General features: G+C 51.5%; 8 protein-coding genes across 8 annotated transcripts; 4 read left to right on the forward strand and 4 right to left on the reverse strand.

Annotated features, from left to right (window-relative positions):
- Positions 1-916: 916 nt before the first annotated feature.
- On the forward strand, positions 917-1249 carry LOC115345978 (feather keratin B-4-like). The gene has a single exon (XM_030025556.2). The coding sequence runs from the start codon at positions 917-919 to the stop codon at positions 1247-1249; it is 333 nt and encodes a 110-aa protein (XP_029881416.1).
- A 1271-nt stretch (positions 1250-2520) lies between these two features.
- Positions 2521-3451, reverse strand: LOC115345898 (scale keratin-like). The gene has a single exon (XM_030025414.1). It carries the CDS (start codon positions 3449-3451, stop codon positions 2771-2773), a length of 681 nt encoding a protein of 226 aa, XP_029881274.1. The 3' UTR covers positions 2521-2770.
- A 117-nt stretch (positions 3452-3568) lies between these two features.
- On the forward strand, positions 3569-7809 carry LOC115345900 (claw keratin-like). Its single transcript, XM_030025415.1, has 2 exons — positions 3569-3588; positions 7206-7809. The coding sequence occupies exons 1-2, from the start codon at positions 3569-3571 to the stop codon at positions 7807-7809; spliced, it is 624 nt and encodes a 207-aa protein (XP_029881275.1).
- Positions 7810-10273: 2464 nt separating this feature from the next.
- LOC115346068 (scale keratin-like) lies at positions 10274-11983 on the reverse strand. The gene is made up of 2 exons (XM_030025724.2): positions 11821-11983; positions 10274-11076 (listed from the first exon to the last, which is right to left on the reverse strand). Exon 2 carries the CDS (start codon positions 11074-11076, stop codon positions 10711-10713), a length of 366 nt encoding a protein of 121 aa, XP_029881584.1. The 5' UTR covers positions 11821-11983; the 3' UTR covers positions 10274-10710.
- A 2509-nt stretch (positions 11984-14492) lies between these two features.
- On the reverse strand, positions 14493-16072 carry LOC115346049 (scale keratin-like). The gene is made up of 2 exons (XM_030025688.1): positions 16013-16072; positions 14493-15595 (listed from the first exon to the last, which is right to left on the reverse strand). Exon 2 carries the CDS (start codon positions 15572-15574, stop codon positions 15209-15211), a length of 366 nt encoding a protein of 121 aa, XP_029881548.1. The 5' UTR covers positions 15575-15595; positions 16013-16072; the 3' UTR covers positions 14493-15208.
- Positions 16073-17174: 1102 nt separating this feature from the next.
- LOC115346069 (scale keratin-like) lies at positions 17175-18209 on the forward strand. Its single transcript, XM_030025725.1, has 2 exons — positions 17175-17286; positions 17392-18209. Exon 2 carries the CDS (start codon positions 17416-17418, stop codon positions 17779-17781), a length of 366 nt encoding a protein of 121 aa, XP_029881585.1. The 5' UTR covers positions 17175-17286; positions 17392-17415; the 3' UTR covers positions 17782-18209.
- A 1835-nt stretch (positions 18210-20044) lies between these two features.
- LOC115346026 (scale keratin-like) lies at positions 20045-21179 on the reverse strand. The gene is made up of 2 exons (XM_030025647.1): positions 21120-21179; positions 20045-20702 (listed from the first exon to the last, which is right to left on the reverse strand). Exon 2 carries the CDS (start codon positions 20679-20681, stop codon positions 20316-20318), a length of 366 nt encoding a protein of 121 aa, XP_029881507.1. The 5' UTR covers positions 20682-20702; positions 21120-21179; the 3' UTR covers positions 20045-20315.
- Positions 21180-22281: 1102 nt separating this feature from the next.
- LOC115346101 (scale keratin-like) lies at positions 22282-23323 on the forward strand. Its single transcript, XM_030025773.2, has 2 exons — positions 22282-22393; positions 22496-23323. Exon 2 carries the CDS (start codon positions 22520-22522, stop codon positions 22883-22885), a length of 366 nt encoding a protein of 121 aa, XP_029881633.1. The 5' UTR covers positions 22282-22393; positions 22496-22519; the 3' UTR covers positions 22886-23323.
- Positions 23324-23574: the final 251 nt, after the last annotated feature.

A 23574-nucleotide genomic window follows, 5' to 3' on the forward strand; every position in this document is an offset into this window, starting at 1 on the left:
TGTGGCGAATTGTACAGAGATTTTGGCTTTCTTGGAGCTTTTTCTGTACATAGAGAAGTAAGTGGGCTCAGATTTTCAAAAATGTGCTGAACATTATTGAAAGTATATTCCCTCTTCCACCAGGATACCATGAAAATAATCCTTCTCTGTTCCTACACGCTTTGGGACCAGAAATACTTTAATCATCTCTTTCTAAAATGCTCTAAATACTTTGGCACTAGATTTCCATTGCAGCACCTCAGTAACCTATGACTGAAATTTCCATAGTAAAGCTTCCACCTGTTCTATTTGCTTATCAAATGATTTTGGACACTGTCAACTTCCATTTGCCCCCCTTCAGAAACAGGCAGAAAGTTGCTTTCTCTGTAAGACTGATGTAAGGAGAAAAAAGCACAAAGGGGAAGATTAAATAAGAATTAGGCAGAATATTTGTTATTTTGCTGTTTAAGAGGCAAGCTCATCTGTGGGGAGGATAACAGCACCCTTTCACAGGTGAGTGTCACATTATCAGGTTATACTCCTCACTTCTACCTGCTGAGGAATTTTTTTCTTCTTCTTCCCTCTGTTGTGGGGTAAAGTTTCTCCTAGCCGTATCATACAGGAGATCTTAAGTCTTGTCCCTCGCTTCCCACTTATTACAGGGCTGCACGCATCCTGGAGGAGTGTTGTGGGAAATGAGCTATCAAAGACTGCTCAGGAGCAGGTAGAGCTACCCTCTGTAGTGTGGAGGAGTTTGGGTTTCATTGAAGTCTGCTTTCAACCCAAGACAACTCATTATTCCATTCTCCACATAGTTTCTAGTTAGTTTCTTGTACTCTCCATTATCTTAGCAGCTTAATTACATGACTATAATTATGACTTCTTTCATGTTTTTTCTTCCTTCCCTGTGTTTCAGACTTAGCTCCATCCCGCAGACATGTCCTGCTATGACCTGTGTTCTCCCACTCCCTGTGGCCCAACCCCACTGGCAAATAGCTGCAATGAGCCCTGTGTCAGGCAGTGCCAGGATTCGACATATGTGATCCAGCCCTCTCCCGTGGTGGTGACCCTGCCTGGCCCGATCCTCAGCTCCTTCCCGCAAAATACCACAGTGGGATCCTCAGCATCTGCAGCTGTAGGGGATGCTCTCAATGCTGGCGGGGTCCCTATCTCCTCTGGCAGCTCCTTGGGACTCGGGAGCCTTGGATATTCAGGTCTAGGTGGCCTTTATGGGAGGTCCTACCGTCGTTACAACCGGTGTGGGCCATGATGAAGTCTTGGGGAAAAACCACAAAGGAACAATGAGAAGCTTAAAAGCATGATCCGGATGCAGGACTGAGTTCATGACCATAGCCCTATGCTTGCTGACCACCCTCAGCTTTTCCCTAAGCTAATGGGACTGCAGGAGCTTGGCATTTCTGATTTAATGCCTTTTTCTGTTATTAATGAGGTGAAAAATGTAACTTTTATTGTTGCATGTAGGAGTTGGGTGTCCAGCTGTAAAGCATTACCTTGAAATGGATGATTAGTTTTATCCATATTCAACCCTACTGCTTTCTTATGCTGTACATTTTTTTTAAGTTCTAGTTCTCACTCATTAAATTTATGGTGCATTGTAATATGTGTCTTGCAATGTTCTTCCTCTCTCTTCCTCTTTGGAGCCTTCTCTGGGAGAAATTTGCCTGTGCATAAATTCTCAGTACCAGGCAGATCTTCATTTAAATCATACCATACCAATTACTAAGGAGGTAATCATAGATAGATGTAGCAATGAGTAATACCCCTTTTTCCATAGATATATTTTCCCTTAGTCACACTTCTTTAAGTACAATATGAAACAATCATTCCTGGCTAACAAGCAATCAATGGGGAGAAATAGGTGGGAAAGGTAACACTGTCTTACAGGCATTATATCATTTCATCACTTGGTATTCCAGTTCATTGGAGCTCAGAAAATCTCAGCAATCTCTGGTGTTTTTTTCATACTAACTTTTTATATTATGAAGAGGATTTTGCCATTAACAAATAATGGCAGTAAATATCAGGAAGAACATTTAAAAATCAACAAAATAAAAAAGAAATCTATGATTCTTCCTTTGTTGTCTTGCTAGTTTAGGAACGCTGCAATTACGTGGTAATTGGTTGCTAAATTATGTGGTGACTGGGGGGCTTTTGGGGTGTCACCAGAAATCCTCAGAGCAATAACAATTACCCTGCCTGTTCTGAGCCCTAGGGAAGATGATGACTGCTAAAATGCTAAACAAACATTCATTAACGCAATGCTGTTGATGCCTTAACAATCCAAATTAAACTTTCATTCCACATTTTAAAGAGAGATTGAGCAGGGCAGATTGTTTGATAAATTAACTCAGCACACCAGGGAGTTTTGCTCCAAGAGGAGGCTAAAGGACAAATGACAACCAGAGAGGCTCTTGTGCAACACCAGGGGGTTTAATGTGAAAGAGAAGTATAGCAGCCAAATACAGAAAATCAAGGCAATACAAGGGGAAATGCGTGATGCAGGTATCACGCTCTGGTACCAGTGCCCTGCTCAGGACCCAGGGGACAGCTGAGGTGATGGGGGGGATGCAGGGGATGCTGAGGCTCAGCCATGCAGCCGGGGCACACTATGGCAGAGGGTAGTGGGCTGCTGGGCACACACAGCCTCCTCCTGGCTCCATGCCAGGGCAGCTGATGCATGCTGATGGTCCCCATGGCTCTTGCTCCGTGTCCTCATGCCATGGTCCTTGCTTCAGGGCTGTTGCTGGTTCTGGGTGCCATCCTGGGGGCTTTAGAAAGCCCCGCAGCTCCTGCGGCGGGACCTGCCCCACCTCTGGGCACCAGGGAGGTAATATCCCATGCCACAGGAGGAGAAGCCAGAGCTGTAGGACCTCCCAAAATTGCCAAAGCCACTGGACCCATGTTGACCCCCACAGCCCAGGGAGCCCCCATAGCCCATATCATCTCCATAACCTAGGGAACGGCCATACCCAAGTGAGCGCCCGTAGCCTCCATAGCCTCCCAAGCCAAAGGGGCTCCCATAACCCTGGGAGCCCCCATAGCCAGAGGAACCCCCCAAGCCCAGGGAGCTCCCGTAACCCCTGTAGCTCCCCAAGCCCAAGGAGCCCCCATAGCCCCAGGAGCTTCGAGAACTAAAGGAACTCCCCAACCAGGCCAGGCCTGATGATCCCACAATGCTCTCCTGAGGAAAAGAGCTGAGTATGGGGCCTGGGACTGTCACCACAGCTGGCGGGGGGAAGATCACTACTCTGGAGTTAGGGCATTGCTGCACACATGGCTCATTGTAGCTCTCGGCAATTGGCTGAGGACAGGTCACCCCACAGGGTCTGCAGGACTCACTGTAGCAAGGTATCCTTCTTGTGATGGCTGTGAGTCTGCAAGGCACAGCAGTAAGCAGGTTTCGGATGGGGAAATTTTCCCCTGAGTCTAGATGCCAGTGCTTGCTTAACATTAGTGGAAAGTGTGATAGCCCAGAGTTCATTACCTTGGAAAGTATACCTACATCTGGTCATATATATCACATTCCAGACTCTGTTTACTGTCAAGATCCCCTAGATGTCATGCACAGATGCAGACATCTAGTGTCATGTATGGTGAATTCCACACTTGATACCGCTGCTCTTGCTTGTAGCATGATGAATCTAATTTATTAAGACCCGCTGAAACAGACTGAAGTTTGGCAATGCATTTACAGCAAGTTAAGAAAAGAAGTGTCACATATAGACAGCTATTTGTATAGTTTCGTATTTCTTCCCCAGTAGCACTCAACTTCCAAATAGGAATATTTACCCTTATAGGGCATATATTACCACAAGGTGGTAGATACTATGATCACTCTGATATTTTTAAATTTTATAATGCAAGTAGATCCTAAATTGGAAATAAAATGCCTGGGCAATCGTTATTCAAAGCGACATAGTAAAAATTCCCATTTTTTTCTAAGGATAACACTTTCTGACACCAGCAGTTCTCTAACCTGCCAATCCATAGCATCATGTAGAATTTAGCATCAACAGAAAAAAGCTTGAGAAGGATAGAGGTTGAGCCAAATCAGACTTACCCTGTTCACCAGAGGGAATAAGGCAGGAGTTGTAGATAGAGAGGCTCGAAGTAGACACAGCTTTTATATATTTCTGAAACTGCTTACAGATACGAAACACCCTTTGTGCCTCAGGTCCTACATAGTAACAAAACAACCTTCACATTGAGGGATTTAATTTTTCTTGCTTTGCACTGCCACTCCCCACCTTCAAAACCAGGTGTGATGCAATGTCAATACTAAATTGTGGGCATTGGTCTGGTGAATGACGAGATCTTTCAGACATCTAATACCCAGCACCAGCATTGGGGCATCTGCTATTTATTTCCACTTTAAGTTTTAAGAGAATACAGTTGATTTTTAGGGTAGATGAGTAAGGATCAATTAAAGTTATCTGTCTTTTAAGAATAGTGTCATTTAAGTAAATGCTATGAAACTACGTGCAAGCTGGATAAAAAGGGGAAGAGAGGTAATAGAAAGAGGGAGAATTTCAGATATCTACATCTGGTTTAGAAACATGGAGGTTTTAGCATCTGTATTTGCAGATCAACTACCATTAATTACACATGAATTATAAGGTGGATTCCATTGCTACCTTTACTACTGCCTTTGAAACTTCAGTGAGGCAGTGGCACTTCAGAGATGTTCCAGATCCTCCTAGGAATGATAAGAGGCTTTACAAACCCACTAAAAATCATATTTCATGTGTTGTACCATTGTTATACAGAAACATGCAACTATCACCACGCAAATCTTGTGCAAGAGCATCAATTTAGAGATGTGTGAACAAAGTGCTCTGTTTCATTATGTACAGCTTCATGCATAAGAAAGGTGGTCTTTTAGAGGTGAAAGCAAGTGATTTGGGGAGCCTAAGAGTAGAGATTTTAGGACATCAGTTTGAGACCCCTTGTTTTTCAGAATATGGACAGCTAGCCAGTGAAGCCTGAAAATTCAGATAATTTTTAATGGGCCTTTTCCCCCTCCCCAACCCTAGAATTTAAGGCAATAGACATTTCAAGCTTATTAGCAAAATACTGGCTCATAAAGGGAGTTGAAGCTACTATCTATAGTCTGTAGCATGGACATGTCATAATCTCACCAAACATATTAACACTTAGTAAAATAAAGAACTTGATATCATGAATGAAAATCAAATAATTGCAAGAATTGAAGTTAGAAATCACAGTCTGGTTAGGGAGTCAAAAGGAGTGATATTGGTTGGCATATTTTTTAATTATGCTGTTTCATAACAAGGGAGCTTCTAAATCCTGCCCTTCTTCATTTAATATGATAATAAGAGAAATTGCAAGCACTAAGTATTAACGAGTATTTGTGAAGCAGCTTAAAGTCACTGTCTTCCAGGTGCCTCTCATTATTATCAGCAAATCCTGATGACACTTCACAGGCACAGCTATCTTACAATTTAGAGGTAATTTATAGCCTGTCTTTTGCAATATTGTAAAATTAGAAAACAACAGATTTGCAAATAACTCTATGATGCCACAAACTTATCCCATTAAAATCTACCCTTTCAAATACTGTTTTATTAATTTCCCACTTTTTCTTAAATGGTCAGTACTTCAGGGGTGGGGGAAAAGAAAATTAGGATTGTTTTTAAATGTGTTTCTAACCGAACTTCTAGAAGTAGAGATTTCAAAAGAAATTTTGAAATGTTTGGTATCAGCTTTAGACAGAGACCTTGTCAACAGTTCTGGCTATATCAATAAAGCCTTTTCTGCCTCTTTGGAGGTGTCACTTAGCCCAACCATTCCTCTGTTAACCTAGTGTCATCTGAATTGTCTCTGAAGACTTGAGAGAAGGATGTTAGGAGAGGTTTCAATGGACCAATGCTAGCTCCACTTGGGTTGTAGTTAATATTTCTAGTGATGATGGGACTGTATCATTCCCCTATATCATTTGACAGGTGCAGTAAATCAGACACAGATCTCCCTGTCTGGATTATAGGTAAAATGAAAAGCTTAGAGCACAAGCTAAAAACTTTGCTATGGCTTACTCCTTTCATGCTGTTATTAGCAATAGTGATATCCCATCAGGAGTGAGCCTGCATTGTGTCAGCTCTTTGCTCTGCTGTATAACAACATTTGTAGATCCTAAGCCAACTGCAAGGACAACTTGTGTCCTCTCAGAGCCAAACTTCTAGCTCATGTTGGATGACCTTGACCTGGTTTGTGCACGTGGCACCAAAAAGGGCTCCTCACCATGTAAGTACTACCTTGAACATTAAAATGGGACTAACATGACACACAACTCTTGTTCTGCCTTTCAGTCAATGACTGTATGGCAACCCTTCAGCTGCAAGTTCCCCAAATCCCCTAAAATAACAATCACAGATGACTGATTGTCATCAGCAGTTGTATCCCACCCACAGTAACATTTGGGAGGGACAGTGCTGAGGTGGCAAAATTAAAACTCCCACTATCATGTTTGTTTTGTAACAAATTAGGACCAGAGGCACAAAGGGTGGCTTAAAGAAGCATATAAAAGCTCATATCACCTGCAGCCCTTCTATCCACTTCTCTTGTCTCAGTAGTGAACAAGGTAAGTGTGATTTCACTCATTCTTTCTACTACTATTAGCATTTACTTTAACAATGTTTTTGTCACAGACATGATTCCTGCAGGTGTTTTTACAGACTTATATCCTTTGTTTCCTTCCAAAAATGTGTCTTTGTCCAGATGCAGCATCAAGAATCACTGCATTAGGACAGGAAGTAGATGTCCAAGCTGTAGAGATACTTGGGGTGACTTATAATTCATGAAGTCTGAATTAATACATATAGCCAATGAGCCTTTTCTCCAATTCCCGTTGGCTTCTTTTTCACTGGATCTCACAATTTATGAGTGTGTCCTTGCCAGTCCAAGTTGCTACAGACAGATCTGCCTGTCTAACTTATCCAGTACTGAATTTCTCTTTCACATCAAGTTAATTACAAAGGTGATCATGATGAGATGAAAGAAAGGATAAAGGTTGAGTTGATACAAGAATGATTTTTATTTGTTAGTGTGTACAAATTTATCTGTTTCCCTGTTACCTTCTGATATTTCAGACACAGGGTCATTGCTTAATAATCTTGGTTCATCACCTCCCAGCCCAGCTCTATTATTTGTTCATTTATCTTAAACCTGCTTACTGCTGTGCCTTGCAGACTCACAGCCATCACAAGAAGGATACCTTGCTACAGTGAGTCCTGCAGACCCTGTGGGGTGACCTGTCCTCAGCCAATTGCCGAGAGCTACAATGAGCCATGTGTGCAGCAATGCCCTAACTCCAGAGTAGTGATCTTCCCCCCGCCAGCTGTGGTGACAGTCCCAGGCCCCATACTCAGCTCTTTTCCTCAGGAGAGCATTGTGGGATCATCAGGCCTGGCCTGGTTGGGGAGTTCCTTTAGTTCTCGAAGCTCCTGGGGCTATGGGGGCTCCTTGGGCTTGGGGAGCTACGGGGGTTACGGGAGCTCCCTGGGCTTGGGGGGTTCCTCTGGCTATGGGGGCTCCCAGGGTTATGGGAGCCCCTTTGGCTTGGGAGGCTATGGAGGCTACGGGCGCTCACTTGGGTATGGCCGTTCCCTAGGTTATGGAGATGATATGGGCTATGGGGGCTCCCTGGGCTGTGGGGGTCAACATGGGTCCAGTGGCTTTGGCAATTTTGGGAGGTCCTACAGCTCTGGCTTCTCCTCCTGTGGCATGGGATATTACCTCCCTGGTGCCCAGAGGTGGGGCAGGTCCCGCCGCAGGAGCTGCGGGGCTTTCTAAAGCCCCCAGGATGGCACCCAGAACCAGCAACAGCCCTGAAGCAAGGACCATGGCATGAGGACACGGAGCAAGAGCCATGGGGACCATCAGCATGCATCAGCTGCCCTGGCATGGAGCCAGGAGGAGGCTGTGTGTGCCCAGCAGCCCACTACCCTCTGCCATAGTGTGCCCCGGCTGCATGGCTGAGCCTCAGCATCCCCTGCATCCCCCCCATCACCTCAGCTGTCCCCTGGGTCCTGAGCAGGGCACTGGTACCAGAGCGTGATACCTGCATCACGCATTTCCCCTTGTATTGCCTTGATTTTCTGTATTTGGCTGCTATACTTCTCTTTCACATTAAACCCCCTGGTGTTGCACAAGAGCCTCTCTGGTTGTCATTTGTCCTTTAGCCTCCTCTTGGAACAATATTCACTCCTGTGCAGGGAATATGTGCCTGGAGTGCCTTAGCAGTCCAAGTGTCGTGACAAAAAATGAACTTTGTTTCAGTCCTTCCTGCAGTTCTTAAGTGTTTCTGTTTATTTTTTTTTCTTTTTGCAGGACTTTATTCAATGGGTAAGCCACAGAAGTTTTCTATCAGTACAAAGTGATCTAAAAATGGCTTGAAAATAGTTTTCTGTATTCATACTATTATGTTGAAACATGTTCCATGCACAGATTTGCTTTCAGTTTAATTCTACAACTAAATTAAAAAATTTAAATACCATATTATGAGAAAATGAAAATTTTCCAGTGATGAGGAGGAGGTTCCTTTCTGAGCAGGAAATATTTCGAGGGATTTGAAATTGATTCCTGGTTCTCATTGACCTGTTTTGTACATTTTCCTTTGAAGGGGTGGTTTCCTGAGCCATTGTTCATAGATGCCATGATGGGATGTAAAGGTTGAATTGAGCATTTTGCTCAGATGAGTTCACGGACTCTACTCTCCTTGGCAGAAGAGCTCAATTAAATTATGAAGAAAATGTGGGTTTTTTTCTTAGCTCTAAATACTCTTCTTACCATAAAAGAACAGTAGCCAAGGGAACAAGGGGAAAGCCCCATGAAAGATAGGAGTAGAATTTTGTCCTGGTTTCAGCTGGGATAGAGTTGATTGTCTTCCTAGTAGCTGGTGCAGTGCTATGTTTTGAGTTCAGTATGAGAAGAATGTTGATAACACTGATGTTTTCAGTTGTTGCTAAGTAATGTTTAGTCTAAAGTCAAGGATTTTTCAGCTTCTCATGCCCAACCAGTGAGAAGGCTGGAAGGGCACAAGAAGTTGGAACGGGACACAGACAGGGCGGCTGACTCAAACTGGCCAACGGGGTATTCCATACCATGTGACGTCACATCTAGTATAGAAGCTGGGGGGGGGTGGGGGATCGCCGCTCGGGGATTAACCTGGCATCGATCGGCGGGTGGTGAGCAATTGAACTGTGCATCATTTGTATATTCCAATACTTTTATTATTACTGGTGTCATTTTATTAGTGTTATCATTATTAGTTTCTTCTTTTCCGTTCTATTAAACCATTCTTATCTCAACCCACGAGTTTTACTTCTTTTCCTGATTTTCTCCCCCATCCTACTTGGCGGGGGAGTGAGTGAGCGGCTGCGTGGTGCTTAGCTGCTGGCTGGGGTTAAACCATGACAGATTTCTGCAGTGTTTATGAACTGCTTTGTCTGCCAGTGATGGGGATAGAAACCTGATACCAAAAGCTGCACTTCACAATCTGTAAGACTGTTAACAGTCACACTTAAAGTTAAGCCACACTTAAATGCAGTGGGGGGAAGCAGAAATCTGATTGTTTTATACAGCAGAACTTTAATAAGAATGAAAGATAGAGGAAAACAACACAAACCTTTCCTTCATTGACAGAGATTAAAATCTCCACATTTCTTAAATTAGTCCATGACAAATATCTTCAACCCGCATAAAGCGAGAATTAAGACAGGAAGAATGTAGATGATTAATCCAAAGAAACAGTAGATTAAAACTTTCAGGATATAAACGAGGGATGCTCCTGCTAAATTTAGCATGGCCCACAGCTGCTGTGGAGGAACTGGCTGTACTGGCGTGAGGAGTATGGGCTGCAGTACCTGCTGCTGAGCACGAAAAAGGCTGAAATCCCATAGCCAAGAGAGGCCCTGGAGTCATACAGGTAACTGAAGGGGTTACCCAATTCAAGGTATTTCCTAGAAGCAAAAGAGCAGCGGGACCTGGCGGAGCTGCTGCCGCTCCCGGGCTAAGAAGACCAGGCAAGGGAGCACTGCCAGCGCCTGTCCTGCCTTCTGCCCTTTCCCCAGCTCCTGCAAGGCCCACCAAAAGGCTCTCTCTCCCCTGCCTGCTGCCTGCATCCTCCCTCTCCCAACACCACCCACCCTCCCCTTGCCCAGGCATCCGAGGACCAGTATTTGCCCTCCCACAGCTGCCGGGAACCCACCCACAGGGTCTTCCCAGCATGGGACGTGGAGGGAGGGAGACATGACTCGAATGCAGGAAACCTTTATTGTGCCCAGAGGAGCAGGAGAGACTGTCAGAGAGACGGTGGGCAAGACCCAGAGAGGCCGGTTGCCACGTGTTGGGGGAAGCAGAGGGATCTTCTCCAGGGCATCGCTTCTCGCTCCAGATGCCCCCTTGGCGCGGCATCCCAGATCCCGAGGACTTGGCCCGTCAGCCTCGCAGGGCCTTTCGGGTCCACCTCCTGCCCCATGCGACAGCTGGGACGAGACGGGAGGGGAGGAGAGCAGAGGGCAGGAGGAGAGGGCAGGGAAGGACTGAGGGTGGGTGGCACTGCTGGCTGCCCAGGCGCTGGCTGGGGCTGGCGATGCTCAGCTCTCCTCAGTGCCCTGTGCCCGCCAGCTCAGCCCTGCTTGGGTGGTGGTGTTGGCGTTTGGGCTGGGGGCAGCGCCTGGGGCTGAGCTGGGTCTAGCAGGGCCCACAGGTGTCCCACAGCTTCTTGCTGTAGCGGGGCAAGGCACAAGGGCTGCAGGCGGGAGAAGCGTAGGGTCTGCCAAAGGTGCAGAGGCCCCCCGAGCCCAGGGTGGCGCCGGCGCCGTAGAGGCCTCCCAGCCCCAGGTTGCCCCCAAAGGCGGGTGCTCCGGAGGAGCCCACCACGGCTTGCTGGGGGAAGGAGCTGAGGATGGGGCCGGGGAAGGTGACGACGACGGGGGGCGGCTGGATGAAGGCCGTCGAGTCGGGGCACTGCCGGGCGCACAGCTCGTTGCAGCTCTCAGCGACGGGCTGGGGGACGGCGACGCCGGTTTTCGGTGGGCACAGGTCATAGCAAGACATCTTGTAGAGTTGGAGATGGGTTTGTTACAGACAGAGATGGAAAATACTAAAAACAAGGCAAAGGGCTTATGAGATATATTTCAAAATGCTGATATGAGAGAAAGTACTATGATGTGTTATCCTGCTCTATAGCTTATGTTTCATGTGCAGCCTTGATCAACTTAACTAACACTAGCTGAGCACCTGGATCCAAAGTTTCTGACTGTATAAGACCACCCCACAAATCACCAGACCCTACAGATGGGTCTTTGTTTTGGACTCGCATGGATGTGTCTGACACTTCTTGCAAACACACACCCTGAAGAACAGCGTAGTAACCTCAGTGTCATTTACCACAGAGTTCCCCCAAGTGGGTAAAGCGCTCCAAATTAGATGTGGCTTTGCTTGAAATAAGAGAATTTATTTATGTCTCTCAGAATGCAGCTGAACACAGTTGAAAAGGTGGCCATCTATTGCATTTATCTTAAATTTTATAAAATATGAAAATCATTATCTGAAGTAACAGTATTTTAATCTGTGATTTTTAAGTTTCTAAATGGCTAAGAACACTCAAATTATTTTCTCATAGTTTCTGCAGTCACACCCAGCCTCCCAAATCCTGCATTTACTCGTGCTTTTGCTAAGAGTAGTTACAGACAGAAAGTATCTAATGCTTCTCAAAATCTGAGCATACCTGTAGGAGTCTTCTACTCTGATTTAGGTTCTGATTAAGTAAATAGAAAGAAATCAAAAAATCATACTCACTAAGCTCAGCAAGGCGAATAAGCCGAAAGATGTGTCTGGATGAACTCAGGGCCTGGAGCTTATACAGAGTTTCTCAGCATTCCTAAGGGGTTGGAATCTCGCTTGGTGCTGGGGGTTGCATTTGGCTGCCAAACAGGAATTGTTTAACAGCTTTGAGTGATGAAAGTTTTGTGTTTATGATTTTATTCAAATTCTTGCACCGTGTGATGTCCATGTTACACCATCATGATTTCTTTAATCTTAGGTCTTAATTGGCTAGTGTAATTCCTGGTATCATTATAGTGACCTCACTGGAATTACCACGTGCATTAAGCTGACTCAGCATGATACTTCTTCCTTTACAAAGTTGTCATAAGCTTGTCTGCTCAGAGATTTTGTAAGACTCATCTTTGGCTGATTTATTTTTCCTTAAAAGCCCTTTAACATTTTTCCTTAACAGCCCTTTAAATTTGCCTGGTAAGTTAATTGGAGACAGAGTGTAGCTTATCCCAGCACTACCCAGGAATTTGTCTTTTCCTTTCCTAACATAAATAGACCTCATTGATCTAAGATGGATTTCAAGTGGCCATGAATATCAGCTGAGATCATACAATACACATGACAATTCCCCAACAGCTTTCCATTGAGAGGAAGTCTTTTCAGTTGCAACTCAATCCTACATAAAAATTATTTTGTTTCACTAGAAGAGTTCAAGTGGGAATTGAAATTCAGCTTTAAAGAGGCCCATGGTTCTGCTGACAGTGATTTGAGCTAGGAAGTCAAAGAAATCACCATCAAGAAATGTATGAAGTCCCACCCCTGCCCATGATCCAGCAAAACAAGTACAATTTTGAGGAAAAATCAAAGCAGCAGATAAAGGTATTTTTGTTAGATGTTGTGAGCGTTAACTCTTATCAGGTATGTTCTGGGGCTTCTTGAGAAAAAGGTACGTTATAATGATTTCACAAACATTCATTAGTTGGTGTTCAACCCAGCTAATGTTTGGTGTTGTGTTAATGTATGAAAATGTGTGAGTGATTTAGAAGCTTCAGTGTGACACAATCACATTTGCTTTAATGTACAGGAAACAAGGTGGTGCACACCATTACTTTAATTACATAATGATTTGTGCTATTGGAAGTCATGGGTCAATGTTAAGGTTGCTCTTATTTTCTTTCATTAAAAAAAAATCCTTTCAACATTCTTGATCAAAATCTCTGTTAGTATGTCACATTTGCTATATATCAGGTGAAAATATGTAGTTATTTCAAACTATACTTTCTAGAAAAAATGCTACATACATTTGTGATTATTTTACCCCTTTTCTGTGCTTTTTCAGAGGACAGTCAGTATCTTTTATTCCAACTCTTAAGTTTTTACCCATGTCCAAGGCATTTTACAGACCCTTCTCTTTGTCATCCCTGAGAAGACCCCCAGAGCTGAAATATCTGGTCTTAATTCCTGCAACGCCTAAGCTGAATATTTCTTGTTGTGATACAGCTTTACCCTGATCTTTTCCTTTTCTCTTCAGCTGATAAAGGAATTGTGTTTAGATTTCTGGTTTGGGTTTTTTTTCTGACGTATTGTTGCAGTTTGGGAGGAGTTGTGGCTGGGAAGGTAAGTGGAAATAACAGCTGGCTAAAGTGACTGTTTCCCCAACAAAAACTGCCCTGCATTTATTGCAGGGGAAGAAAAAAACCACTCTCTAGGCATAGAAAGTGAATTACTGCAATCCACACCTCCCAGCTTGGGGGTGACTTCTTTACCTAGATTTATATTTTACCGCAAAGTCTGCAAGTCAAAGCAAGTTGTGCATCATTACTCGGTCTCAGGACAACAAACCCTCTCCACATCAAAGGCCTCTGTTTCCTCTCTCCACTTGGTAGCATTACTTTGTATTTAATAACATTGTGATTTAAATGCTCTCCAAATTACAAAATGTCTTTGGGGGGTTCCCGTGGGAAAAAAAGTGCTTATTGCAGATTTTCTCAAGCAGCTCAGGAGCAAAGGGTATCAAAGCACCGTAGAAACACTGACTAATGATTTATGCATGCTGTTTTGTTGTTACAATGTGACTTACATGTCCCAATGGTGAATAATAACATCAGTCTAAACAGGGAGACACTGTCAGTCATATCACTACCCTAATCAGGTGGTTGTTCATAGCCGCTGGGGCTGGCCAGCTCTGTCCCTGCCCTACTTTCCCTTCTGTGTCATCCAGAGTAGTCTGCTCCTTTCACAGAGTGTCTACCACTGTCTTCAGCAGGAACCTGGTGGACTGTGATAAAAACCTCCTGTTCTTTCCAGTGTCTCTCTAGAAATTTAAGCAACCAGAAAGGGTGAAGTTGAAAAGCTGGATGTTAAAGACAGGAGATTAAGAGAGCTGAAAAGTGGTATTTTCCAAATTAATCATAATTTCTGCATTTTAAATGAGAGACAGGAGTATGTCACTGATTTGAAGATATATTAGTGTCTCAAAGTACCTCTTAAAACTAAGGAAGTGTGACAAAATTGACCATAGGACAGAATTTAGAATATATTTTCATGGAAGATAAAGAAAGTGAAAGTTTTATACCATAACAGTAACAGCATCAACCAGAGAAAATCTGTTATGTATTTTAAAAATGTATTGATAATCATATGCTAATGAATATCAAATAAGCAGAAGAAACAAGAAAAAAACTTATGGGAGATAGGTGCAGGAGAAAATTTCTGAAGTTAAATAAAAAACTTAACAGAAAGGAAATATGTACAGGATGGAAAGAACCATTTTTAATCTTTCAATCTGTTGCTTTCTCTACTAATTGGCCATGAATGAAAAATACAGCTCAAAATAATCAATAATAGAAAAAAGATAATAAGAAGAAATGTACTATATCATTGGAAGTAAACAGAGAAAATGGACCATGCCAGTGGAGTACAACACCATCTGTATTATGAATAGGAATAAAGTCAGGTGAACACTCAACAAAGTTTAGAACAAAAAAAGGTTTGAAAACCACTACAGGTTTCGTGCATAAAAGATTTATTGGGAAAAACAAGTTGAATAAATCAGACGATAAAAAAAAAAGGTAAGTGGAAGAAAAAGAAATGAAAAATGAAGCTAAATATTTCTGATCAGAGTAGTCAAGATAGATAAACCTTAAACAACAACTAAATGAATACAATACTTTACATGAGGATCACAAAATAAACACTAAAGATAATAAGAGTGAAAGAACCCTGACAATAAAAAGCATACAAAACAGCACGTAAGGGAAGAGGCCTGTGAAACTGGAGAGAAAATAGAAGATTAAGAACAGCAAAACAAAAAGAATTTGAGAAAATATTAAAGGCTGCAACATTTAGGATGACTAGATTCTTCTAAGCTTCTCCAATTCTGACAGATATGAAGGCTCTGGGGCTGGGTCTAGCAGGGCCCACAGGTGTCCCACAGCTTCTTGCTGTAGCGGGGCAAGGCACAAGGGCTGCAGGCGGGAGAAGCGTAGGGTCTGCCAAAGGTGCAGAGGCCCCCCGAGCCCAGGGTGGCGCCGGCGCCGTAGAGGCCTCCCAGCCCCAGGTTGCCCCCAAAGGCGGGTGCTCCGGAGGAGCCCACCACGGCTTGCTGGGGGAAGGAGCTGAGGATGGGGCCGGGGAAGGTGACGACGACGGGGGGCGGCTGGATGAAGGCCGTCGAGTCGGGGCACTGCCGGGCGCACAGCTCGTTGCAGCTCTCAGCGACGGGCTGGGGGACGGCGACGCCGGTTTTCGGTGGGCACAGGTCGTAGCAAGACATCTTTGCGCGAGAGAGCTGAGCCTGAAACACACGGGACCCAAGGACAGGCGTCATGAGCGAGGAGGAGATCCCGTGGCCGAGCAGTGCCCTGTTCCCAGGGCTGCCCTGGAGCTGGAGGGGCCAGAGCCGCCACCTTGCCCGCACTGCCTGCCGCTTGCTCTTTGCCCAGCCAGCCCCCCTCAGCGCCCTGCTCTCCGCACCCCTTGCCTTGCCCTCTCTGCACACAGAGGGCACGCAAGCCCTCCCCGAGAGCCTGCGCAAGGCCTGGCTCTGCGCGTCTGGGCCACGGGGCTCCTTCCTCCTCCCTCCGCCACTCCGCCCGCCCTGGCCCTCCAAGCCTGCTGCCAGCACGCCCATGGCCAGCAGTGCTCTCCTGGCCACGGAGTCCCCCCGCCAGCCCCTGCCAGAGGAGGCAGAGAGCTGCAGGCACCCACCTACCCTGTTCCTGAGCAGAGCGAGGCAGGAGCGGCGGATGCCAGCGCTTGCCGAGGGCAGCGCTTTTATGCCGGGCTGGCGAGTGCGGGGAGGAGCTGGCCGCGCTGGGGGCACGTGGCCCGCAGCGGCCGAGCCCCTGCCTCCTCCCTGCGTGGCATGGGGCTGTTTTGCTGATGCTGTTTCCTCTCCAGCCCCAACCTGCTCTATCAGCCCCTGCAATTACCCCGCTTGGATGCTGGCCAGCTGCCACCTAATGGGCCGAATGAGCCCAGCTGTCTTTTCATTATCTCGGTGTGTAAGAGGGCATGCAGCGTGACAAAGGCTGGCTGCGAGCGCCCTGCGTGCCGTAGCGCTTGCCCAAGGGCTTGGTCTCGGGGCGGCCCCTTGCTTGCTTTGCAGAGCCACAGGGAAGACCAGGGTCCAGGTGCTGGCCAGGAAGGCGGCCTTGCAAAGGCCTCCCGCATGCCAGGGACCGCATGACGTACGCCGTGTGGCTATTATCCGCAGAGGCGCGAGGTTACGAAATGCCAAATCAAAGGCACTCCTCTCGGGCACTGCCTGCTCAGCACGATGCATCACTCAGCAGCCCAAAGGAGCCGGTCTCCATCCACCTGAAGGTGTTAGCCATCGACCTCTGCAACTCTGGGGGAGAAAAACCCCTCGTGCTCTTCCCTGAGGTGCATGGTGCAAGGAGCACAGACCCCACCTGGGCCCACATGGCACAGGCTCGTGCCAGCCCTCCCCCAGCCCCTCGCAAGTGTCCCGGGAGCCCCATTGCTGGGGGACGGTGCTGGGCCGGGGCTGCCCTTGGGGTGCTGGGGAGATGGGAACTCTGCCTGGTGGCACGACCGCAGCAGCCCCCGGCTGGCTTGGCCCCGCTGGCGCTCGCGGTGTCTCTCCTCCCAGCAGAGCCTGGCTGCGGGCACAGGGCAGACATGTCTTCCCCGGGCAGAGCACAAGGCAGGCAGCGGGGAGCTGCAGAAGCACAGCCCTCTCCTGCTGTGCGCAGACCCCAGCAGGGAGATGCCTGCTATCATTTAGCCCTCGAACCAGAAAGGGGAGGAAAGCCTCGGAAGTGGCAGGTGCTGGCCTGGCGAGGGGATGCTGACTCAGGGAGGGGCAGGAGCTGGACAGCCCCATCATCATTGGCAGGAGGGAGTGCCGCCTCTGCAGACTGGCCCAGGTGGTGCTGAGCAATGGCAGGGCTGCTATAAAAGCTCTGCCTCTGCCAGGCTCCCCCAAGCACTGCTCTGGCCGCCTTAGCCTCTGGGAACAGGGTAAGTCTGTGAGCGCTTCTCCTCCTGGCCCCCTGCTCCGGCCCCGGCCCCTCCGCCTCGGGCGCTCGCCTCTGCTGCTCTCTTGCAATCTCTGCCTTCTTGCAGAGCACCGTCCCATCCCGCGCAAAGATGTCTTGCTACGACCTGTGCCCACCGAAAACCGGCGTCGCCGTCCCCCAGCCCGTCGCTGAGAGCTGCAACGAGCTGTGCGCCCGGCAGTGCCCCGACTCGACGGCCTTCATCCAGCCGCCCCCCGTCGTCGTCACCTTCCCCGGCCCCATCCTCAGCTCCTTCCCCCAGCAAGCCGTGGTGGGCTCCTCCGGAGCACCCGCCTTTGGGGGCAACCTGGGGCTGGGAGGCCTCTACGGCGCCGGCGCCACCCTGGGCTCGGGGGGCCTCTGCACCTTTGGCAGACCCTACGCTTCTCCCGCCTGCAGCCCTTGTGCCTTGCCCCGCTACAGCAAGAAGCTGTGGGACACCTGTGGGCCCTGCTAGACCCAGCTCAGCCCCAGGCGCTGCCCCCAGCCCAAATGCCAACACCACCACCCAAGCAGGGCTGAGCTGGCGGGCACGGGGCACTGAGGAGAGCTGAGCATCGCCAGCCCCAGCCAGCGCCTGGGCAGCCGGCAGTGCCACCCACCCTCAGTCCTTCCCTGCCCTCTCCTCCTGCCCTCTGCTCTCCTCCCCTCCCGTCTCGTCCCAGCTGTCGCACGGGGCAGGAGGTGGACCCGAAAGGCCCTGCGAGGCTGACGGGCCAAGTCCTCGGGATCTGGGATGCCGCGCCAAGGGGGCATCTGGAGCGAGAAGCGATGCCCTGGAGAAGATCCCTCTGCTTCCCCCAACACGTGGCAACCGGCCTCTCTGGGTCTTGCCCACCGTCTCTCTGACAGTCTCTCCTGCTCCTCTGGGCACAATAAAGGTTTCCTGCATTCGAGTCATGTCTCCCTCCCTCCACGTCCCATGCTGGGAAGACCCTGTGGGTGGGTTCCCGGCAGCTGTGGGAGGGCAAATACTGGTCCTCGGATGCCTGGGCAAGGGGAGGGTGGGTGGTGTTGGGAGAGGGAGGATGCAGGCAGCAGGCAGGGGAGAGAGAGCCTTTTGGTGGGCCTTGCAGGAGCTGGGGAAAGGGCAGAAGGCAGGACAGGCGCTGGCAGTGCTCCCTTGCCTGGTCTTCTCAGCCCGGGAGCGGCAGCAGCTCCGCCAGGTCCCGCTGCCCCGCAGAAGCAGGGCAGCATCTCCGGGCGTCTGCACAGAGGAGGCTGGAGGAGAGCCAGTGTTAAACCCCGTGCCTGGGAAATGGCCGTCGACTGCTGGAGAGCAGCTTGTCAGGAAAGGCCGTGGGGGTGCTGGTGGACGCCGAGCTGAGCATGAGCCGGCAACGTGCGCTGGGGCAAAGGCAGCCAGCGGTGTCCTGGGCTGCATGCGGAGGAGGTGGAGGGAGGGGATCCTTGGCCTCCACTCAGCACTGGCGAGGCCACCCCTGGGCTGCTGTGTCCAGTGCTGGGCTCCCCAGCACGGCAGAGATGTGGGGCTACTGGAGAGAGTCCAGCAAAGTGCCGCACACAGCTGCCGGAGGGACAGGGAGCACGTGTCCTCCGGGGAGAGCCTCAGAGAGATGGGACTGTTCCTCTTGGTGCTGAGGAGGCTCGGGGTGGGGTGGGGGGAGTGTCTCACCAATGTGCACGCATGGCTGAAGGGAAGGCATCAAGAAGATGGAGCCAGGCTCTTTTCAGAGGTGTCCAGCGCCAGGACAAGAGACAATGGGCACCAGCTGAAAGACAGGAGGCTCCGCCTCAACATCCCAAAGCACTTTCTCCACTGTGAGGGTGGACGAGCCCTGGCACAAGTTGGCCCGGGAGGTTGTGGAGTCTGCGTCCTTGGAGACGTGCAAAAGCCGTGTGGCCACGGCGCTGGGCAGCCGGCTCGGGGTGAGCCTGCTTGAGGGGGCAGCATGACAAGATGCCCTGCAAAGGCTCCTGCCACAGCAGTCAGGCTGTGTTTTCTGTGATTTTGCGTCTGCGGCAGAGAACCGAGGAGCACCGCGTGTGTTGGTCTGTGCTGGGGGTGAGAAGGGGATGGGGAAGCGGAAGGGGAAAGGGAAGGTGAAGGAGGAGAGGGAAGGGGAGAGGGGAGCGGAAGGGGAAGGGAAGTAGGATGAGGAAGGGGAAGGGGGAGTAGAAAAAGAAGGGAAGAGGAAGGGAAAGGAGGAGGAGAAGGGGCAAGGGAGGAGAAGCGGTAGGGAAAGAGGAAGGGGAAGGAGAAGAAGAAGGGGGAGAAGCGAAAAAAAAGTAGCAAAAGGGTACAAAGAAGAGGAAAGGGCACTGGACGTTGTTAGGGAAGAGGAAGGGAATGGGAAGCCTCCCGTTTCCTTTTTCTCCCAGGGCCTCAAGCTGAGCCAAGGAGGCACAAAGGTCTGGAGCTGCGGCAGGAATTGCTCCTGGCTGGCTCCCATCCCCTGGGGCAGCCGTGCTCACGCGCAGGGAGGCTGGAGGCCTGCAAACACCCCAGGGCTGCATGTCGTGCAGGCAGGGGAGCCACCTGCCTTCAGGCAGGGCCCTTGGAGCTCAGCTGCAGGACCGTGTGTGGGGGGTCTCCCAAAAGGCAGCTCAGCCAGGGCTCTGCTGGGGCTGAGCCTGCCCTGGCCCGGCTGGAGGGGGACACGTGCAGGGCGAGGGAGCCCTGCAGCCCACGCTAGGCCTTGAAAGGAAAGGCAGAGAGGCAGGTGTTGGATGCAGGCTTGCTTTATTGCAGTGCAGGAAAACACCCACTGCAGAAAGACACACAAGGCAGGGGCAGGCAGGTTGTCACCCCGGGCTTCAAGAGAGGTGTTCCTTCAGGCTTCTCCCAGGCGGCGGCTGTTGTAGAGACAAGCAAGCGCCCTGTGGGACGATGGTGGAGTTGCACCATGCACCTGGGCATGGGCAGGAGCAAGGAGGAGAGGCAAGATGGAGAGAGGGGACGGAGGGGAGAAAGGAGAGGAGGTGTGAGGCTGAGGAGGCCCAGGGGCTCTGGGGGCTCTGGGGCTGGGTCTAGCAGGGCCCACAGGTGTCCCACAGCTTCTTGCTGTAGCGGGGCAAGGCACAAGGGCTGCAGGCGGGAGAAGCGTAGGGTCTGCCAAAGGTGCAGAGGCCCCCCGAGCCCAGGGTGGCGCCGGCGCCGTAGAGGCCTCCCAGCCCCAGGTTGCCCCCAAAGGCGGGTGCTCCGGAGGAGCCCACCACGGCTTGCTGGGGGAAGGAGCTGAGGATGGGGCCGGGGAAGGTGACGACGACGGGGGGCGGCTGGATGAAGGCCGTCGAGTCGGGGCACTGCCGGGCGCACAGCTCGTTGCAGCTCTCAGCGACGGGCTGGGGGACGGCGACGCCGGTTTTCGGTGGGCACAGGTCGTAGCAAGACATCTTTGCGCGAGAGAGCTGAGCCTGAAACACACGGGACCCAAGGACAGGCGTCATGAGCGAGGAGGAGATCCCGTGGCCGAGCAGTGCCCTGTTCCCAGGGCTGCCCTGGAGCTGGAGGGGCCAGAGCCGCCACCTTGCCCGCACTGCCTGCCGCTTGCTCTTTGCCCAGCCAGCCCCCCTCAGCGCCCTGCTCTCCGCACCCCTTGCCTTGCCCTCTCTGCACACAGAGGGCACGCAAGCCCTCCCCGAGAGCCTGCGCAAGGCCTGGCTCTGCGCGTCTGGGCCACGGGGCTCCTTCCTCCTCCCTCCGCCACTCCGCCCGCCCTGGCCCTCCAAGCCTGCTGCCAGCACGCCCATGGCCAGCAGTGCTCTCCTGGCCACGGAGTCCCCCCGCCAGCCCCTGCCAGAGGAGGCAGAGAGCTGCAGGCACCCACCTACCCTGTTCCTGAGCAGAGCGAGGCAGGAGCGGCGGATGCCAGCGCTTGCCGAGGGCAGCGCTTTTATGCCGGGCTGGCGAGTGCGGGGAGGAGCTGGCCGCGCTGGGGGCACGTGGCCCGCAGCGGCCGAGCCCCTGCCTCCTCCCTGCGTGGCATGGGGCTGTTTTGCTGATGCTGTTTCCTCTCCAGCCCCAACCTGCTCTATCAGCCCCTGCAATTACCCCGCTTGGATGCTGGCCAGCTGCCACCTAATGGGCCGAATGAGCCCAGCTGTCTTTTCATTATCTCGGTGTGTAAGAGGGCATGCAGCGTGACAAAGGCTGGCTGCGAGCGCCCTGCGTGCCGTAGCGCTTGCCCAAGGGCTTGGTCTCGGGGCGGCCCCTTGCTTGCTTTGCAGAGCCACAGGGAAGACCAGGGTCCAGGTGCTGGCCAGGAAGGCGGCCTTGCAAAGGCCTCCCGCATGCCAGGGACCGCATGACGTACGCCGTGTGGCTATTATCCGCAGAGGCGCGAGGTTACGAAATGCCAAATCAAAGGCACTCCTCTCGGGCACTGCCTGCTCAGCACGATGCATCACTCAGCAGCCCAAAGGAGCCGGTCTCCATCCACCTGAAGGTGTTAGCCATCGACCTCTGCAACTCTGGGGGAGAAAAACCCCTCGTGCTCTTCCCTGAGGTGCATGGTGCAAGGAGCACAGACCCCACCTGGGCCCACATGGCACAGGCTCGTGCCAGCCCTCCCCCAGCCCCTCGCAAGTGTCCCGGGAGCCCCATTGCTGGGGGACGGTGCTGGGCCGGGGCTGCCCTTGGGGTGCTGGGGAGATGGGAACTCTGCCTGGTGGCACGACCGCAGCAGCCCCCGGCTGGCTTGGCCCCGCTGGCGCTCGCGGTGTCTCTCCTCCCAGCAGAGCCTGGCTGCGGGCACAGGGCAGACATGTCTTCCCCGGGCAGAGCACAAGGCAGGCAGCGGGGAGCTGCAGAAGCACAGCCCTCTCCTGCTGTGCGCAGACCCCAGCAGGGAGATGCCTGCTATCATTTAGCCCTCGAACCAGAAAGGGGAGGAAAGCCTCGGAAGTGGCAGGTGCTGGCCTGGCGAGGGGATGCTGACTCAGGGAGGGGCAGGAGCTGGACAGCCCCATCATCATTGGCAGGAGGGAGTGCCGCCTCTGCAGACTGGCCCAGGTGGTGCTGAGCAATGGCAGGGCTGCTATAAAAGCTCTGCCTCTGCCAGGCTCCCCCAAGCACTGCTCTGGCCGCCTTAGCCTCTGGGAACAGGGTAAGTCTGTGAGCGCTTCTCCTCCTGGCCCCCTGCCCGGCCCCGCCCTCCGCCTCGGGCGCTCGCCTCTGCTGCTCTCTTGCAATCTCTGCCTTCTTGCAGAGCACCGTCCCATCCCGCGCAAAGATGTCTTGCTACGACCTGTGCCCACCGAAAACCGGCGTCGCCGTCCCCCAGCCCGTCGCTGAGAGCTGCAACGAGCTGTGCGCCCGGCAGTGCCCCGACTCGACGGCCTTCATCCAGCCGCCCCCCGTCGTCGTCACCTTCCCCGGCCCCATCCTCAGCTCCTTCCCCCAGCAAGCCGTGGTGGGCTCCTCCGGAGCACCCGCCTTTGGGGGCAACCTGGGGCTGGGAGGCCTCTACGGCGCCGGCGCCACCCTGGGCTCGGGGGGCCTCTGCACCTTTGGCAGACCCTACGCTTCTCCCGCCTGCAGCCCTTGTGCCTTGCCCCGCTACAGCAAGAAGCTGTGGGACACCTGTGGGCCCTGCTAGACCCAGCTCAGCCCCAGGCGCTGCCCCCAGCCCAAACGCCAACACCACCACCCAAGCAGGGCTGAGCTGGCGGGCACGGGGCACTGAGGAGAGCTGAGCATCGCCAGCCCCAGCCAGCGCCTGGGCAGCCGGCAGTGCCACCCACCCTCAGTCCCTTCCCTGCCCTCTCCTCCTGCCCTCTGCTCTCCTCCCCTCCCGTCTCGTCCCAGCTGTCGCATGGGGCAGGAGGTGGACCCGAAAGGCCCTGCGAGGCTGACGGGCCAAGTCCTCGGGATCTGGGATGCCGCGCCAAGGGGGCATCTGGAGCGAGAAGCGATGCCCTGGAGAAGATCCCTCTGCTTCCCCCAACACGTGGCAACCGGCCTCTCTGGGTCTTGCCCACCGTCTCTCTGACAGTCTCTCCTGCTCCTCTGGGCACAATAAAGGTTTCCTGCATTCGAGTCATGTCTCCCTCCCTCCACGTCCCATGCTGGGAAGACCCTGTGGGTGGGTTCCCGGCAGCTGTGGGAGGGCAAATACTGGTCCTCGGATGCCTGGGCAAGGGGAGGGTGGGTGGTGTTGGGAGAGGGAGGATGCAGGCAGCAGGCAGGGGAGAGAGAGCCTTTTGGTGGGCCTTGCAGGAGCTGGGGAAAGGGCAGAAGGCAGGGCAGGCGCTGGCAGTGCTCCCTTGCCTGGTCTTCTCAGCCCGG

This window comes from Aquila chrysaetos, chromosome 9 (assembly GCF_900496995.4).
Source record: "Aquila chrysaetos chrysaetos chromosome 9, bAquChr1.4, whole genome shotgun sequence".
NCBI lineage: Eukaryota > Metazoa > Chordata > Aves > Accipitriformes > Accipitridae > Aquila > Aquila chrysaetos.